Source organism: Salmo salar, chromosome 20 (assembly GCF_965601325.2).
Source record: "Salmo salar chromosome 20, fSalSal1, whole genome shotgun sequence".
NCBI lineage: Eukaryota > Metazoa > Chordata > Actinopteri > Salmoniformes > Salmonidae > Salmo > Salmo salar.
In genome coordinates, this window is record NC_138310.1 from 4,918,492 (window position 1) to 4,938,658 (window position 20,167).

The following is a 20,167-nucleotide window of genomic DNA, read 5'->3' on the forward strand; positions in this document are numbered from 1 at the left end:
CACAAAAAACATAACAATTATTTTAAGAAATATAGATACAGAACTCCTTTATGCAATCGCGGTGTCAGATTTTAAAATTGATTTTCGGCGAAAGCACATTTTGCAATATTGTGAGTAGATAGCTCGGCCATCACAGGCTAGCTAATTTGACACCCACCAAGTTTGGTGCACACCAAACTCAGATTTACTATAAGAAAAATTGGATTACCTTTGCTGTTCTTCGTCAGAATGCACTCCCAGGACTTCTACTTCAACAACAAATGTTGCTTTGGTTCGAAATAATCTATAGTTATATCCAAATAGCTCCGTTTTGTTCGTGCGTTCATGTCAGTATCCGAAGGGTGACACGCGGGCACATTTCGTGACAATAAATTTCAAAATATTCCATTACCGTACTTCGAAGCATGCCAAACACTGTTTAAAATCAATTTTTATGATATTTTTCTCGTAAAATAGCGATAATATTCCAACCGGGCGAAGTTATATTCATTCATAGACTGAAAGAAAAACATGGAGTCGTCTCGTGCATGCGCTCTCCATTGTCATTGTTCCCTGCCTGACCACTCACAAAAACTCCTGCTTTTTTTCGCCCAGAGACTGCAGAGACGTCATTCCGCTTTCTGGCGCCTTCTGAGAGCCAATGGAAGCCTTAGAAAATGTCACGTTACAGCAGAGATGCTGTATTTTTGATAGAGATGCCCTAGAATGGAATCTTCTCAGGTTTTGGCCTGCCATATGAGTTCTGTTATACTCACAGACACCATTCAAACAGTTTTAGAAACTTTAGAGTGTTTTCTATCCAAGTCTACTAATTATATGCATATTCTAGTTTCTGGGCAGGAGTAGTAACCAGATTAAATCGGGTACGTTTTTTATCCGGCCGTGAAAATACTGCCCCCTATCCCAAACAGGTTTTAATCAAGTCGACAATCTACTAACAAATCCTTTTTCATCCTTGTCATATGAAGAGAAATAATAAAGAGAAATATTGTAAGAGCTTTCATTGTCTGCTTATATGCCCCCTTTATTTATCCTACGGTTCTGACTTGGTGTACAGGGAGTACACTATAAGAACGGCCCATTGCTTCTGAAGCACAGTAGAGTTGGTCCAGGTTGGTCCCTGGATGGGACACCAGATGCAGCTGGAAGTGGTGTTGGAAGGCCAGTAGGAGGCACCCTTTCCTCTGGTCTAAAATAATTAATAATAATAATATCCCAATACCCCAGGGCAGTGATTGGGGACATTGCCCTGCGTAGGGTGCTGTCTTTCAGATGGGACATTAAACGGGTGTCCTGACTCTCTGTGGTCACTTAAGATCCCATGGCACTTATCGAAAGAGTAGGGGTGTTAACCCCGGTGTCCTGGCTAAATTCCCAATATGGGCCTCATACCATCATGATCACCGAATCATTCCCAGCTTACAATTGGCTCATGTTTCCCCCCTCCTCTCCCCAGTAACTATTCCACAGGTTGTTGCTGTAAATGAGAATGTGTTCTCAGTCAACTTACCTGGTAAAATAAAAATAAAATATTATTGTTGTGTGTGGGTTTGTGTACTGAGGAACTTGGTTCCAGAAGAACTCTCCATTTCCTTATATTGGGGTCTTTCATCAAGGAAAGAGTTTCTGGGAGTGACCTTACTGAGTAAAGTATTTGCTAGAAAAAACATTCCGCCTGGTGGTAACTAGTTAACACAGTCACAAAGTCTTAATTACGGCTAAACCCTGCCCATTTCCACAATTTCTCTTCTTAAAATTAGTTTTTAAACCTAACCCTAACTAATGAAGGTGAAGTTTGATGTGTTGGTCCACCAGATCTTCTGCGCATTTGGGGGGGAAGTGTCTGGTAATGAGATTAGGTGTAATGTGACTAACATGACTTCACCTTAGAATGTATGCCATCCTTCAACATAACATGTCACCCTTTATAAAGCACGTGTTTATATCATATTCAACAGATGGTTATGTCACATTTCACATTGATGATTATGTCACACAGCCATGGCACATTTATGAACCTTTTATAAAGCATGACGTGGTTATAGATACTTTAACACATTTATATAGTGCTTATAAAGGCTTTATGAAGGCTTTTTGAATCCTTTATAAGCTGAACGTCATTTAAAGTGTCACCAACATTTACGTTTCTCTGTAAAAAATATACATGATAGTAACAACTTTGTTGTCTTTCTGATACAATGTAATGGACAGCCGATCCAAAAGTGTGGGCTTACATTATTTCAGGAGGCGTGAGGGCTGCCCTTGGGGCCACCTGCCTTGGGTCCAATGTGATGCCGATGAGCCCACATCCTACCAATGTTGGGCACACATTGTACCAATTTGTCCATGTTCGCTGGGAAAAGATGGGCTTATTTCAGGCAAAGTGAGGGCTGCCCTCACCAGATATGGGCTGCCCACACTGAGCCAATGCCTTGCGTGCCAATGTGGAGACAATGAGCAAAGGCGCATTGGCCCAATGTGGGCAGGCTACGTGGTGACATTATTGTAGCCCACATTGGGCCCACATTGTGCCAGTGTGAACATGTTTGTTGCGGAGTTTCAAACAAGAGACTACTATGGTTGCTTTGTTTGACAGTTATTTGATTTCTTTGTGGCAGACACCAGGCCTGTCTCCAGACCCGGACCTTACCGTCGGTATGACCGCCTTCCTCCCATTCAGGCCCAATTCTCCATCGAGAGCGACTCAGATATGACTGAGTCCACTGGACTTATTCAGGAGTATGACGTTTTTGACCCCTCTAAGCCCCGACCTCACATAATTTCTGTCATTGTTTAGCTCTGGCAACAACACAAAATACGAATGATGAACCTTTTGGTTCCCTGTACTGTGTAAGCATAATACGTTTTTAACATGTATTTTTGTTTAGGGGGACCAGGAAGCGGAAAGGGCACCCAAACTGCCAAAATGGCAAGCCATTATTGTTTTGAGTGTGTGTCTGTGGGGGAGATTATGCGGAACCAGCTCCTGCACCATGCCTCTAGTGACAGAAAGTGGGAGCTCATCGCTAAGATCAGCGCCAACGGGGAACTGGCACTTTAGGTAGGATGACGGTTGTCACTATCTAGTCAAGCAGCAGAGACAGAAGTTCTACTATTTCTCTTCTAAAAATATTATTTTAACACTAATGTTAAGCTTAACCTAAATACCTAACCCAAACCTAACATTTTCAAGACACAACTTTGCAGCATGGCCGTATTGCGGGAACCAAGGATGCCATTGTTAGATAACGTGTTCAGGTTGAAGGTGTCCTTGGACTGAACTGTCTATTTAGGGGGGATTATTTAAGATACTCTTTGAAGAGGTAGGGCTTCAGATGTTGTTGGGAAGATGGGCAGGGACTCTACTGTCCTAGCTTCAGGGAGAAGCTGGTTCCACCATTGGGGTGCCAGGTCAGAGAAGAGCTTGGACTGGGCTGAGAATTAGCTGCCCTCCTGTAGGAGTGGGAGGGTCAAGAGACCAGAGGTGGCAAAACGGAGTACTCTGGTTGGGGTGTAAGGTTTGAGCAGAGCCTGAAGTTAGGGAGGGGCAGTTCCTCTTCCTGCTCCGTAGGCAAGTACCATGGTCTTGTAGTGCTCACTGTCGTTATTCTTCAGGAGACAACAATTGAGGAACTGTAGCAGCAGTTCATCAAGAAACAAGGTGCCCAAGGTTTTTATTGTGGATGGATTGGCCCAGAAATGTCCTTTGAGGAGCAGGTGAATGACATCTACACTATTTCATTCACACTCTAAAAGTTATTTGGTTTATCACCAGGTAGCACCCTTTTTTGCTGCCATGTAGGGCCCTCCTTTCAATGTTCTATAAAGAACCATCCTGCATCCCACTGCAGGCTTGCCTCTAGAGTTAAGCAGGGTTGGTACTGGTCAGTCCCTGGATGGGAGACCAGATGATGCTGGTAGTGGCATTGGAGGGCCAGTAGGAGCACTCTTTCCTCTGGTCAATAATCAAAAAATACCCCAGGGCAGTGATTGGGGACATTACACTGTGTAGGGTTCTGTCTTTTGGATGGGACGTTAAAATGGGTGTCATGACTCTCTGTGGTCACTAAAGATCCCATGGCATCTATCGTAAGAGTAGGGGTGTTTCCTGGCTAAATTCCCAATCTGGCCCTCATACCATCATGGCCACCTAATAATCCTCAGCTTCCAATTGGCTCATTCATCCCCCTCATCTCCCCTGTAACTATTCCCCAGGTCATTGCTGTATGAAATTGTGTTTTCAGTCTGGTAAAAAAATAAGTTAAATTATTGTGATGCAACCATGTTGGGTGATAGGAATGTAATTGCCAAACAACTCTCAACCTATTCAACCACCCTAAGTGGTAGAGTTAATCAAAAACGTAAACGTCCTCTCACTGTCAACTGCGTTTACTTTCAGCAAACTTTCAGCAAAAATTATTTTGAACCAAACCAACATTTGTTATTGAAGTAGAAGTCCTGGGAGTGCATTCTGACGAAGAACAGCAAAGGTAATAACATTTTTCTTATAGTAAATCTGACTTTGGTGAGGGCTAAACTTGGTGGGTGTCTAAATAGCTAACCCTGTGATGCCGGGCTATCTACTCAGAATATTGCAAAATGTGCTTTCACCGAAAAGCTATTTTAAAATCGGACATAGCGAGTGCATAAAGGAGTTCTGTATCTATAATTCTTAAAATAATTGTTATGTTTTTGTGAACGTTTATCGTGAGTAATTTAGTAAATTCACCGGAAGTTTGCGGGGGGTATGCTAGTTCTGAACGTCACATGCTAATGTAAAAAGCTGGTTTTTGATATAAATATGAACTTGATTGAACAAAACATGCATGTATTGTATAACATAATGTCCTAGGAGTGTCATCTGATGAAGATCATCAAAGGTTAGTGCTGCATTTAGCTGTGGTTTGGGTTTATGTGACATTATATGCTAGCTTGAAAAATGGGTGTCTGATTATTTCTGGCTGGGTACTCTGCTGACATAATCTAATGTTTTGCTTTCGTTGTAAAGCCTTTTTGAAATTGGACAGTGTGGTTAGATTAACGAGAGTCTTGTCTTTAAAATGGTGTAAAATAGTCATATGTTTGAGAAATTGAAGTAATAGCATTTCTAAGGTATTTGAATATCGCGCCACGGGATTACACTGACTGTTGCGTAGGTGGGACGATTTCGTCCCACCTAGCCCAGAATGAATGCACAAACCATGTCTCTGTCACTAACAAATTCAGTCATAGGTGGTAACTCTACAATTCACTTGAAAGGCAAGGAACTCTGGGAATAGGCAAATAAAGCATTTCACTAAGCAGTGTGTTAATTCAACACTGTTTAGTATCTATACAGGTCCACACTTTCAGTGTTAATTTAACACTGGGGAATTTGCTGTGAAGGTACATTTATTTCCATTTGTAGAGTTCTGAGTGCAGTGTGCAATTCTGTTACATAATCCAATGAAATTCAAATTGAATTGAGTTGACGTTGAGTTCTGAGTGTTGTGTGTGTGAAGTGGGCAATTCTATAAAAAAAATTATAATGAATACAATAAATTATTTAAATTATGTTGATATCATTGTTTTGATCTCTTATTACAGCCTTACATTTTTTCAATTTTTTAAAAATTCATTTATTCATTTATTATTCATTATGTTTACCATATCCCAAATATCATCCATACAGATTGGCACTCCGGACCTAGTGATCTACTGGCCTGCTCCAATCAGCAACTTCGCCAGTGTCTTGAGAAGAGAGCCGCGAAAACAGCCACGCCATCGAGAAATGCCTGGAAATGTTGAAGCACAACATCACTCCATTAACCAACTACTACAAGGAGAGGGCACTTATTGTCAGGGTAGGTCCACCCTATTCCCTCCCCTACCTTGTAGAGCAGCTTTGTCGTTTGTTCCTGTAACTGCCGGTGAAACTCTCCACGTAATTCTCCTTTGTTGTTAAGAATTTGTATTTTTCTCAGATTTTTGCCTGCCATATGAGTTCTGTTATACTCACAGACATCATTCAAACAGTTTTAGAAACTTCAGAGTGTTTTCTATCCAAATCCACGAAGATCACATCAGTGACTCAACCCACTCAAGTGACGCACCCCTCCTAGGGACGGCATGGAAGAGCACCTGTAAGCCAGTGACTCAGCCCCTGTAATAGGGTTAGAGGCAGAGAATCCCAGTGAAGAGAGGGGAACTGGCCAGGCAGAGACAGCAAGGGCGGTTTGTTGCTCCAGTGCCTTTCCTTTCACCTTCACACTCCTGGGCCAGACTACACTCAATCATAGGACCTACTGAAGAGATGAGTCTTCAATAAAGACTTAAAGGTTGAGACCGAGACTGCGTCTCTCACATGGGTTGGCAGACCATTCCATAAAAATGGAGCTCTATAGGAGAAAGCCCTGCCTCAAGCGGTTTGCTTCGAAATTCTAGGGGCAGTTAGGAGGCCTGCGTCTTGTGACCGTAGCGTACGTGTAGGTATGTACGGCAGGACCAAATCGGAAAGATAGGTAGGAGCAAGCCCATGTAATGCTTTGTAGGTTAGCAGTAAAACCAGGACTGAGAACCGCTGTTCTTCATTGGGACCTCTTAATCTGCAGACAGGCTTTCATAGCTCTCTGTATTTTAGGACAGAAAATCCCACAAGAAATAAACTACACACTCTCACCTTGACAGCTGGGCCTGTAAATCCTTTCACCCTCCTCCAAAAAATACCAATTTGTGCCATTATCAAGAGTGGCACTGTGGCTAAAACAATATCCTACATAGTGTGGGAGGACTGTACCTAAAAAGGTTGGAGACTCATAACTAATCTAAGAGCATGCAATGTATATGTCCTGACCAAAAGATGAGGAGTCAGTGGTAGGGTTCACTTGACGATGCAGCACAGCAAGATTCTCAGTAGACAGGGGGCATGGGATGTCAGGAACAATGACCCGATTGTCAGTGTTTCCAGATTCCAGATTATCCCGGTCCTCCACCTGCTGAATCTGGAATGCTCAAAAGAAACAAATCTGTATTAGTGACGATAAATTTAAAGGAAGATCTGTCAAGCCATTCACATATCACACAGACACATACCTCTGCATAGTCTGGCTCAGACACAGGTGTTTGGAGCATTCCAATATGCCACAGCTGGTGAGGTGTCAGGTTCGCCTCTGTACTTAAAGGGTGATTGTCCCAAATCTCTGTGAAATGCTGCAGATCTGCCCGCAGACGAGGTAGGAACACATATCCCACACAGAAGAGGTGGATAGAATTTGACAGGTCAAGGTAGCCTTCTTCCTCCAAACTGTGCAGAAATTTGTAGTACTGACATGTCACAGCACTCCAAACATGTCTCCATAAGCATTCCACTCTAACAGAGAGAAAGAAAAGGTTTTGTGGGGGGAAAGAACCTAATCTCTGAGGTCCTGTGGTCTTCCCGTGCTTCTACACCTGCATTGCTTGCTGTTTGGGGTTTTAGGCTGGGTTTCTGTACAGCACTTTCAGATATCAGCTGATGTAAAAAGGGCTTTATAAATACATTTGATTTGATTTGATTCCTCCATGAATAGGGAACACTGAGGTGGGTCCGAGGTTATATAAATTCAAGTTGTGTATGCCTCTGTGACTGTATGTGACCCAGTCACTTATCTGAGTGTACCTGAAACATTTAAATATAGAGGGCTATGTGTCTCACCACTTGGTTATTTTAAGGTTAACCCCCAGGGAAATCGTGACTTGGCAGCAACAGGGGCTTGATAGTCCAGTGAAAATGGCTGACTTTTTATGTGGTGTAAATCTGTGAAATTAGCAGCTGACATCTTAAGGGTTTTTTAATGAATGCATGTGAGACAGGTTCCATGTACAACAAGACAGGCAGAGCGGAAGAGCGAAAAAGAACACAGAACAGTTTAATTACCTCTGGTTATGGACACTTGCCAGCAATAAAGTTTCCACGGCACTGAACATACATCTGGCAATATCTAAATTTTTGACCCCTTGATCAGCTCGCACTCTGAAAGTAGATATAAAAACAATAACTGAGATACTACCATTCAATCTAAAGCAGCAGATGTCATTTTCAGGATACGTCAATACAGCACAGAAAGCAATCTTAGGAGGTTTGATGAGGAAGATGTCAAGGGTTTTTATACAGAAAGTAACTCCTCACAAGATGTTACAATATGCATAATTTAAGTAATTATTTTTTTCATTCTACTATATCAATATTTACTTTGAAGGCCATCCATTTCTCCCGACTCCATCCATAAAATATCCAAAAGCAGTTGCTGCTATGTTATTGGCCGCAGTGTCCAGATAGAACGTCTATACAAGAGATAGCCTACGCTTAATACCAGACTGGTATTGTGGTTGTTCATTAGGTGATGGGAAATATGCAATATGCATACAAAATAATATGCTTACCTTCCTTGAAAATCCATCTATACTGCCAAAGATGACAATGTTGTATCTTGAAAAAAAAGCATTTGAATTAAAAGTGAAATGTTTAACCTATTATCCTGCTTCATTATTTATGTATTACCAGTTGATGCAGAACAACTCCAATACATAATTGAACATTTGTCTACGGATAAGTAAGAATAAAAAGGTTAAAATAACATCTTAGATTTGATGGAGACATTATACATCTTAGTACCTTATCAATTTATTATTTGTATCAATGTGGACGAGAGACAGGGGAGCAGGAACAGAGTATTTTTGCCGAGCAATGCAACGAAGCTGGATCATTCTGGCAATGATACCTGCTCCATCTACACGCTGCAAAGACTCCCTAACTCTTTGCCATTGTACACGATGGACCATTGCTTGGAGACTTCCTTTGACCATTCTAAAGCCTGCATGGGGCATCCTTGCCTTAATGGGCCTGACTTTCTGGTCTAACTCTTCGTCTGACATATCAGAATAGCATTCCCTGACAGACATATTGTGTTCTTTCATCCTTCTGTACAAAAAGCTAACCGTTACACTGTCATGAAATATGATTATATATCGACTACGAAACAAATAGGACATGGCCTGCTTATGAGTTGCCATGAAAGAAAGTTAGATTAAGTCAACTGAAAATGGCAAGAACAGGCGTTCGTACTTAAATGTTTTTTGTTAGCTTGAGAATAATAATTGCATGATTTATCATTCTACGGTATGTATGTATCTATGTAATAGAGTAGAATGTTATGAACCGAAACTGAATAAGTCGTAGGAGCTAACTATTTCCCTCATTAAAATGCAAATCATTTTATAACATTTTTGACATGCGTTTTTCTGGATTTTTTTGTTGTTATTCTGTCTCTCACTGTTCAAATAAACCTACCATTAAAATTATAGACTGATCATTTCTTTGTCAGTGGGCAAACGTACAAAATCAGCAGAGGATGATATACTTTTTTCCCTCACTGTAACAATTTGCCTGTGATTAACCAGACCTTCATACAAACTTGCTATGCAGAATTATTGACACACAACTGAAGATGCTGCCATATCCTGCCAGCACGTCCACAAGCGAGCCACTCAGGCAGAGAATGGCGAGTGGAAGAGGGCGAGGAACCAGATGGGAGTAACAACAATTTGTTGCAAGTTGGGGAGGGGGGCTGATAGCTGCACAATAGACTATTCAACCTTTACTAAAGAATAGTCTAATATCCGAGCTATGTGTGAACCCCCCCCCCCCCTCCCCTCCTATCACAGACCAGATTTGCCGACCAAGATCATAGATCATTGATTATGCTTTTGGGTCCCAATGCACTACTGTGTCTCTAACTGACAATGAATGGGCAATATAAACCAAATAATAAACAGATAATTGTGCACGACTTCAAATGAAACAAGCAGGGAGCAGGTTTCGAACCCTCAACCTTCTTGCCCGAAGTTCAGCGTGCTATCGACTGTGCACCAAAAGCATGCTCAAGTTGCAGAGTCGATAGAGCGCGTCCACGCTGAAGCTTGCTACTCAATGTAATAAAGTAATGACTTTTCAAATAAGTTACCTTACACGTTATGTTGGCTGACAATTTGTTAGGTACACTGTCCTTACAAACCACATAGCATATCATTACAGCAGTATTTACCGGTATGTTAGCTATCTACCTAAAGTTAGTAGTTATACATCAAACTTGACAGTATATTAGCTATAGGCTAACTACCCAGAGTTTATTGACTTGATTATTCCCGTCATTCTTAGCTTAGCTAAATGGTATAGTCGTTGTGCGTTCTCAATGGACATTAGGGTGTGTTTCGTAAATTCGCTCTGGCTATCTACTCCGATTTCAGAGCACTCTCGTCTGAGTATACCAAAGTGCAGAATAATGAATGTACGAGCACTCAACACCCATTGAATTTGGCCGGTGTCAGTAAACGTTGGCAAAAAAAGCATAATTAAATTGTTTCCAGCAGCACAGTTAGTCACCAACGCTCTGGTTAATACGAAAACTGCCTAACCAGCTCTGCTAGGGCGAGTAAAATGGTTAGAGTGGTCTCATTAGTGTCTAGAAGTAGCTAGCAAGCTAGCCAACATTAGCTTGGGTGCTTGACTGCCATTGTAAGGCCAGAATGTTCAAATCAGCCCTACTCCTCGGCCCGAACGTCCAGTGCATGCTCCGAGAGCGAAACGGTCTGAATTTACAAACGGACAATCTGACAACGCTCTGAATTTATGAGTGCAGGCACTCCAGATTGAATTTAAGAACACACCCAAAGTCGAAAAATGTCTAACTAGTCATTTGTTATGCTAACTAGCTAGAAAGATGTTGCATAGCAACAGCATCAACTTCCAGTGGAGAAGTAGAGAAGGCAAAGAGCAAGTACGCTCAATTGAAAGTTCGGTGACACTACAATTAGGGTGTGGAAATGTTATGCCCCTTAGATTGTAATTTAGAATCTTCCAATCCTCTTATGCTGTAGCCTACTACCGACTGTCACATTGTACAGTGCCATATTTTCCATTCCATCCTAACAGAAACTCTGAGGGTTTAATTTCTCGTATTAATCAAATTAATTAAGCCACATTTCTTAAAATCAATTCCATATACTATGTTATTACAAAAAAGGTTTTAAATTCTCTTGTAATGCAAATATAGAAGACTATCAAATGCTTCTCAAAGATGCCCTCTGGTGGTCAAACTAGCACTAACTCGCATTAACAGAATAAATAACGTGCCACAGAATGCTGGATCAGCCCGCAAGGTGTGTTGCAGTATGATGCAACTTTTAAAGGAGGAACCACTGTAGCACACCTGATTCAACTTGTTAATAAAGACAATAATAAAACCTATGGAATTTGTACAATATAATATGGCTATTAAACCAGAATAAAAAAACTGTATGGTTCTACAAAGAACCTTTGAGATTGAGAAAGGTTCTTTATAGAACCATTCTCCATAAACGTTCTATAGTGAACCATAACAAAGGAAAGTATTCATACCCCTTGACTTATTCCACATTTTGTTGTGTTACAGCCTGAATTCAAACTGATTTAAAAAAATCTCACCCATCAACACACAATATCACGTAATTAAATGTTTGCAAATGTATAGAAAATAAAATAAATAAATATCTAATTTACGTAAGTATTCACACCCTTGAGTCAATACATGTTAAATCACTTTTGGCAGCAATTACAGCTGTGAGTCTTTCTGGGATAGTCTCTAAGAGCTTTGCACACCTGGATTGTACAGTATTTGCACATTATATTTATAAAAATAACAAAAAAGTTAGTTGTTGACATTGATCTTCAAGCTGATTTAAGACAAAACTGTAACTAGGTCACTCAGGAACATTGAATGTCATCTTGGTAAGCCACTCCAGTGTATATTTGGCCTTGTGTTTTAGGTTATTGCCCTGCTGAAAGGTGCATTTGTCTTCCAGCGTCTGTTGGAAAGCAGACTGAACAAGGATTTTGCCTGTACTTAGCTCTATTTAGTTTATTTTTATCCTAAAAAAACTCCCTTGCCGATGACAAGCTTACTCATAACATGATGCAGCCACCACTATGCTTGAAAATATTAAGAGTAGTACTCAGCGAAGTGTTGGATTTGCCACAAACATAATGCTTTGTATTCAGGACATTAAGTTAATTTCAGGATGCATGTTTTGGAATATATTTATGCTGTACAGGCTTCCTTCTTTCCCCTCTATCATTTAGGTTAGTATTAACTAAAATGTTCTTGATCCATCTTCAGCCATCAAACTATGTAACTGTTTTATAGTCACCATTGACCTCCTGGTGAAATCCCTGAGCGCTTTCCTTCTTCTCCAGCAACTTAATTAGGAAGGACACCTGTATCTTTCTAGTGACTGTGTGTATTGATACACCATCCATAGTGTAATTAATAACTTCACCATGCTCAATGTCTGCTTTTTTCGTACCCATCTACCAGTAGGAGCCATTCTTTGCAAGGCATTGGAAAATTGGTCTTCATTGTTTGAAATTCACTGCTCGACTGAGGGACCTTACAGATAATTGTATGTTTTGGGTACAGAGATGAGTATGTCATTCAAAAATCATCTTAAACACTATTATTGCACACATATAGCCGCAAAAAGGGTTCTAACCGTAGCGGAACACTTTTTTTATGGTTCTTTATATACATTTAGGAAAGTGATGAGCATGGTTCTTTATAGAATCTTCAAAAGAAGTTTCCATATAGCGCTAAAAGGCTTCCAATATGGCTACAAGTCAAATAACCCTCATTTGGCACTATATAAAACCATTTGTTTTTAGTGTGTACAACTATGAACAACAAACAACAAATCTATCTCTCTCTCATTGTAAAATTACTTTCCTCTTATACATGGTATACTGCACATATCTTATGAAAAAAAATAATTACTAAACTCAGCAACAAAAAAAAAGAAACGTCCTCTCACTGTCAACTGCGTTTATTTTGTGTGTAAATATTTGTATGAACATAACAAGAATCAACAACTGAGACATAAACTGAACAAGTTCCACAGACATGTGACTAACAGAAATGGAATAATGTGTCATTGAACAAAGGGAGGGTCAAAATCAAAAGTAACAGTCAGTATCTGGTGTGGCCACCAGCTGCATTTAAGTACTGCAGTGCATCTCCTCCTCATGGACTGCACCAGATTTGCCAGTTCTTGCTGTGAGATGTTACCCCACTCTTCCACAAAGGCACCTGCAAGTTCCCGGACATTTCTCGGGGGAATGGCCCTAGTTCTCATCCTCCGATCCAACAGGTCCCAGACGTGCTCAATGGGATTCATGTACCACATGAAGGAGGAGGATTGCCTGCAATGACAACAAGCTCAGTCCGATGATGCTGTGACACAACACCCCAGACCATGACAGACCCTCCACCTCCAAATCAATCCCGCTGCAGAGTACAGGCCTCGGTGTAACGCTCATTCCTTTGACAATAAACGCGCATCCGACCATCACCCCTGGTGAGACAAAACCGTGACACATCAGTGAAGAGCACTGGTCCAGCGACGGTGGGTTTGTGCCCATAGGCGATCTGTGAAGTTATTTGGATTTTTACAAATTATCTTTGAAAGACAGGGTCCTGAAAAAGGGACTTTTCTTTTTTTGATTCCTGGACCTGAGACCAAAAACAAGCTACATATGGATAGTACCAAAACAAATGATCTAATGATTCTGTCTATTCGCAGCAAAATCTGCAGAGCTGGGATTGTTCTATCCCCAATATATATAACATTCTATTGGTTGCAAGAATTTTGTATAATCATTTTGAATCCGTGTGTTGTTTTGTGTATCAGTTCATAAACCATGTGCCATGGAATCGGTACATCGAAAATCTCTTCCCAACTATTTTGCAATCTATGTGGCACAGCTGTACATTGTTTTGTCCCTTAAATGAAACTGCAATCAACTTTCTATGGCCTGTTTTAAAAATAGTGATATTTAGGAGATTAGTTCATTTTCAAATAACTGAAAGTGAGAGGTATTAATCTGAAATAAGGGAAAAAAGCCACTCTTGAACATGGGGTTAGACATTCTTACTAATCTGCTAGAGAACCAGTATGGTTTTAAGTATAACTTTTGTATGACTGATGCCTTTAGTGAGAGGTCTAATGATTTAATATTTGATCATTTCTGCCCTCCGAACTCATATTCATAAAACAAAATAGGCCCGTTCAATTTTATCTGCTCGCTTGCTCGTAAGCAAGACCTTAGGCAAATAGGTCAACTGTGATATGACTAAAGAGTTAATCAGGGTGGTTTTTCCACAAATAGACAGGTATTTTCCTTTCATTGACTTAAATGTGATCCTCTTGCCATGGAACCTGACCTGTAGGTGATACAAAATAATCCCTAAGCAGGTTGCATTGTTCTTTTGAACAAATTGTGGGGTTACGTTCCCTTCTAGGCTCTGCTGGCTGCAGAACACCCAGTCCATGTCTCCTCCAGGCTCCCTTGATGACCCTGTGGTCAGCATCCTCCCACTCTGCAAATGCTGGTGGCGTGTATGCCTCAGACCTGCACTCTATGAGGAAGTTGTGTATGCAGAGGGAAGCCTTGTCTGGTTCAAGGCAGATGGTGGACCTAAACACCCTCAGCCAGTTAGCGAGGATGCCAAAGGCATTTTCAACTACTCTCCATGCCCTTGGGAGTCATTAGTTTAGGATTCTCTGGTCGTGGTCCATCTGTCTAAATGGATAGGGCTTCATCAGATCAGTCCGTAGGGGGTATGCCTCATCCTCCACAAACATGTACGAAACCACAACATTTGAGTTGGGCAGTGACTCAGGTGGTGGAACAATTAAAAGGCCACGGTTCATTGGCTTTCTGAGGTCAGAGTGGGAAAACAGCTTCCGGGCAGCTTCTCTCCTGGAGAACAGGGCGTAAAAAAAACTTTTTCACCTCTCCCACGAACCCTCCAGACTAACGCATATGGCCAGCTGTTGTTCCCATACAGCAGTAGCCCAGGTGAGAGCCCTTGTGGACATCAGCGTGATGAGATAGGCTACTTTGGAGCGATCCGAGGGGAAGAAGGAGGGCTGAAGCTAAAAAAATAAGGGCACACTGAGCTAGACATGCCAGACAGGTGATCGACTCTCCATTGAAGTGTTCTGGGGGGGTAAACGGGGCTCCCGAGAAGGTGGAGTGGCCGATGAGACGGCACTGCTAGCAGCTGGGTTACTGAGGGGCTGTGGGGATACCTCTCAGACAACCTGCGGAATTGCTCCAACAAACTGTCCAGTGCCCGGTCATGGTGTTCCAACCTTTGGACCCCCTCCATAAGGCCACGAAGCAGTTCCTCGTGCCCCCCGGTGGTGGCTCCTTGGGAGGAGATGGCATCGCGCAGCTGGCCCGGGGCTGCTGGGTCAGTCATGGCCAGTTCGTACTATTAGGTTTGAAGGTAAGACCCAGATGCAGACTGTGTCGGAGTAACAATGTTTATTACTGCAACAGGGCAGGCAAACGACAGGTAGGCGCAGGGGTCGATAACCAGAGTAGTGGGGGAAAGGTACAGGATGGCAGGCAGGCTCAGGGTTGTGTCAGGCAGAGGTCGGTATCCAGAGGTGGGACAAAGGTACAGGATGGCAGGCAGGCTCAGGGGCAGGGGCAGGCAGAGTGGTCAGGCAGGCGGGCTCAGAGACAGGACAGGCAAGGGTCAAAACCAGGAGGGCGAGAAAACGAGAGACTGTGGAAAGCAGGAGCTGAGACAAAAAACGGTTGACTTGACAAACAAGATGAACTGGCAACAGACAAACTGAGAACACAGGTATAAATACACAGGGGATAATGGGGAAGATGAGCGAAACCTGGAGGGGGGTGGAAACAATCACAAAGACAGGTGAAACAGATCAGGGTGTGACAGTATACATTACATATATAGAGCATGTGGACATGTGGTCTGAGCAGACATTTGACAAAAAAACACACAAAACAAAAAAACATAAAGATAAGTAAGTATTTGTAGTTTTATATATATATATATATTTTTTTTTTCACCTTTATTTAACCAGGTAGGCAAGTTGAGAACAAGTTCTCATTTACAATTGCGACCTGGCCAAGATAAAGCAAAGCAGTTCGACAACATACAAAAACACAGAGTTACACATGGAGTAAAACAACATACAATCAATGATGCAGTAGAAGAAAAAAAAATAAGACTATATACAATGTGAGCAAATGATGTGAGATAAGGGAGGTAAAGGCAAAAAAAATGCCATGGTGGCAAAGTAAATAAAGTATAGCAAGAAAAACACTGGAATGGTAGATTTGTAGTTTGAAGAAAGTTCAGAGATAAAAATATAAATAATATGGTGCAAAGGAGCAAAATAAATTAAATAAATAAATACAGTAGGGGAAGAGGTAGTAGTTTGGGCTAAATTATAGATGGGCTATGTACAGGTGCAGTGATCTGTGAGCTGCTCTGACAGCTGGTGCTTAAAGCTAGTGAGGGAGATAAGTGTTTCCAGTTTCAGAGATTTTTGTAGTTCGTTCCAGTCATTGGCAGCAGAGAACTGGAAGGAGAGACGACCAAAGGAGGAGTTGGCTTTAGGGGTGACCAGAGAGATATACCTGCTGGAGCGCGTGCTACAGGTGGGTGCTGCTATGGTGACCAGTGAGCGGAGATAAGGGGGGACTTTACCTAGCAGGGTCTTGTAGATGACCTGGAGCCAATGTGTTTGGCGATGATTATGAAGCGAAGGCCAGCCAACGAGAGCGTACAGGTCGCAGTGGTGGGTAGTATATGGGGCTTTGGTGACAAAACGGATGGCACTGTGATAGACTGCATCCAGCTTGTTGAGTAGGGTATTGGAAGCTATTTTGTAAATGACATCGCCGAAGTCGAGGATTGGTAGGATGGTCAGTTTTACGAGGGTATGTTTGGCAGCATGAGTGAAGGATGCTTTGTTGCGAAATAGGAAGCCAATTCGAGATTTCACTTTGGATTGGAGATGATTGATGTGAGTCTGGAAGGAGAGTTTACAGTCTAACCAGACACCTAGGTATTTGTAGTTGTCCACAAATTCTAAGTTAGAACCGTCCAGAGAAGTGATGCTGGACAGGCGGGCAGGTGCAGGCAGCGATCGGTTGAAGAGCATGCATTTAGTTTTACTTGTGTTTAGGAGCAGTTGGAGACCACGGAAGGAGAGTTGAATGGCATTGAAGCTCGTCTGGAGGGTTGTTAACACAGTGTCCAAAGAAGGGCCAGAAGTGTACAGAATGGTGTCGTCTGCGTAGAGGTGGATCAGAGATTCACCAGCAGTAAGAGCGACATCATTTATGTATACAGAGAAAAGAGTTGGCCCAAGAATTGAACCCTGTGGTACCCCCATAGAGACTGCCAGAGGTCCAGACAGTAGGCCCTCCGATTTGACACACTGAACTCTGTCAGAGAAGTAGTTGGTGAACCAGGCGACGCAATCGTTTGAGAAACCAAGGCTACTGAGTCTGCCGATGAGGATGTGGTGATTAACAGAGTCAAAAGCTTTGGCCAGGTCAATGAATACGGCAGCACAGTATTGTTTCTTATCGATGGCGGTTACGATGTCGTTTAGGACCTTGAGCGTGGCTGAGGTGCACCCATGACCAGCTCTGAAACCAGATTGCATAGCGGAGAGGGTGCGGTGGGATTCGAAATGGTCGGTAATCTGTTTGTTGACTTGGCTTTCGAAGACCTTAGAAAGGCAGGGTAGGATGGATATAGGTCTGTAGCAATTTGGGTCAAGAGTGTCACCTCCTTTGAAGAGGGGGATGACAGCAGCTGCTTTCCAATCTATGGGAATCTCAGACGACACGAAAGAGAGGTTGAACAGGCTAGTAATAGGGGTTTCAATAATTTCGGCAGATAATTTTAGAAAGAAAGGGTCCAGATTGTCAAGCCCAGCTGATTTGTAGGGGTCCAGATTTTGCAGCTCTTTCAGAACATCAGCTGAATGGATTTGGGAGAAGGAGAAATGGGGGAGGCTTGGGCGAGTAGCTGTGGGGGGTGCAGTGCTGTTGAATGCAGTAGGGGTAGTTAGGTGGAAAGCATGGCCAGCCGTAGAAAAATGCTTATTGAAATTCTCAATTATAGTGGGCTTATCGGTGGTGACAGAGTTTCCTATCCTCAGTGCAGTGGGCAGTTGGGAGGAGGTGTTCTTATTCTCCATGGACTTTACAATGTCCCAGAACATTTTAGAGTTGGAGTTGCACGAAGCGAATTTCTGTTTGAAAAAGCTAGCCTTGGCGTTTCTAACTGCCTGTGTGTATTGGTTTCTAACTTCCCTAAAAAGTTGCATATCGCGGGGGCAGTTCGATGCTAATGCAGAACGCCACAGGATATTTTTGTGTTGGTTAAGGGCAGTCAGGTCTGGGGAGAACCAAGGGCTATATCTGTTCCTGGTTCTAAATTTCTTGAAAGGGGCATGCTTATTTAAGATGGAGAGGAAGGCATTTTTAAAAAATAACCAGGCATCCTCTACTGACGGGATGAGGTCAATATCCTTCCAGGATACCAGGGCCAGGTCGATTAGAAAGGCTTGCTCGTTGAAATGTTTCAGGGAGCGTTTGACAGTGATGAGTGGAGGTCGTTTGACCGCTGACCCATTACGGGTGCAGGCAATGAGGCAGTGATCGCTGAGATCTTGGTTGAAAACAGCAGAGGTGTATTTAGAGGGCACGTTGGTTAGGATGATATCTATGAGGGTGCCAGTGTTTGCGGCTTTGGGGTTGTACCTGGTGGGTTCATTAATAATTTGTGTGAGATTGAGGGCATCAAGCTTGGATTGTAGGATGGCTGGGGTGTTAAGCATGTCCCAGTTTAGGTCACCTAGTAGCACGAGCTCTGAAGATAGATGGGGGGCAATCAGTTCACATATGGTGTCCAGAGCACAACTAGGGGCCGAGGGGGGTCTATAGCAGGCGGCAACGGTGACAGACTTGTTTTTGGAGAGGTGGATTTTTAAAAGTAGAAGTTCAAATTGTTTGGGTACAGACCTGGATAGCAGGACAGAACTCTGCAGGCTATCTCTGCAGTAGATTGCAACACCGCCCCCTTTGGTCGTTCTATCTTGTCTGAAAACGTTGTAGTTAGGGATGAAGATTTCAGAGTTTTTGGTGGACTTCCTAAGCCAAGATTCAGACACAGCTAGGACATCCGGGTTGGCAGAGTGTGCTAAAGCAGTGAATAAAACAAACTTAGGGAGGAGGCTTCTAATGTTAACATGCATGAAACCAAGGTTATTACGGTTACAGAAGTCATCAAAAGAGAGCGCCTGGGGAGTAGGAGTGGAGCCAGGCACTGCAGGGCCTGGATTCACCTCTACATCCCCAGAGGAGCAGAGAAGAATAAGTATGAGGGTACGGCTAAAAGCTATAAGAATTGGTCGTCTGTGACGTCCAGAATAGAGAGAAAAAGGAGCAGGTTTCTGGGGGCGATAAAATAGCTTCAAGGTATAATGTACAGACAAAGGTATGGTGGGATGTGAGTACAGAGGAGGTAAACCTAGGCATTTAGTGATTATGAGAGAGATATTGTCTCTAGAAACATCATTGAAACCAGAAGATGTCATAGCATGTGTGGGTGGAGGAACTGAGAGGTTGGATAAGGTATAATGAGCAGGGCTAGAGGCTCTACAGTGAAATAAGCCAATAAACACTAACCAGAACAGCAATGGAGAAGGCATATTGACATTAAGGAGAGGCATGCTTAGCCGAGTGATCAAAGGGTCCAGTGAGATTCAGACAGCTAGCCGGGCCATAGGTAGCAAGCTGGTGGAAGATCGGAGGGAGGTCTGTTTTTAGCCACCTCGTGCGTTTCCGTCTGTGGGTTAGTGGGGTTCCGTGTGGAAGGGGGGACCAGTCCAAGTTGGCAAAATAGTTAGTTATAGTGGCCCAAGAAAAGTGTCCGATAGACCTATTCAGATCGCAGCCGAAAAGACAGCTAACGATTAGCGGGCCGCAGATGGGCGATCAGGTTACGTCGCGACGGAGGTGCCAGTTGGATAACTCCCTCGGGCAGATAACGTCGGTGGTCCAGTCGTGAAGACCCGATGGGGCTCCGCATCGGCAGTAAAACGGGTCAGGATAGGTGAGTTGTAGCCCAGGAGACACTTCAGCTGGCTAGCTCAGGAATAGCCCAGGAGTGGCTGACGGAACTCTTCAGCTGGCTAGCTGGCTAGCTCCGTAATAATGTGTGTTAATTCCGTGACCGACGTTGCCAATAGTCACTCAGGTAGCAGCTAGTTACGATAA

General features: G+C 42.8%; 1 protein-coding gene across 1 annotated transcript; it reads left to right on the top strand.

Annotated features, from left to right (window-relative positions):
* Positions 1-2,453: 2,453 nt before the first annotated feature.
* ak5l (adenylate kinase 5, like) lies at positions 2,454-14,396 on the top strand. The gene is given in 8 exon segments (XM_045704207.1): positions 2,454-2,478; positions 2,619-2,776; positions 2,873-3,061; positions 3,616-3,717; positions 5,672-5,690; positions 5,693-5,743; positions 5,746-5,843; positions 14,346-14,396. Coding segments are annotated over 8 exon segments (693 nt in total).
* Positions 14,397-20,167: the final 5,771 nt, after the last annotated feature.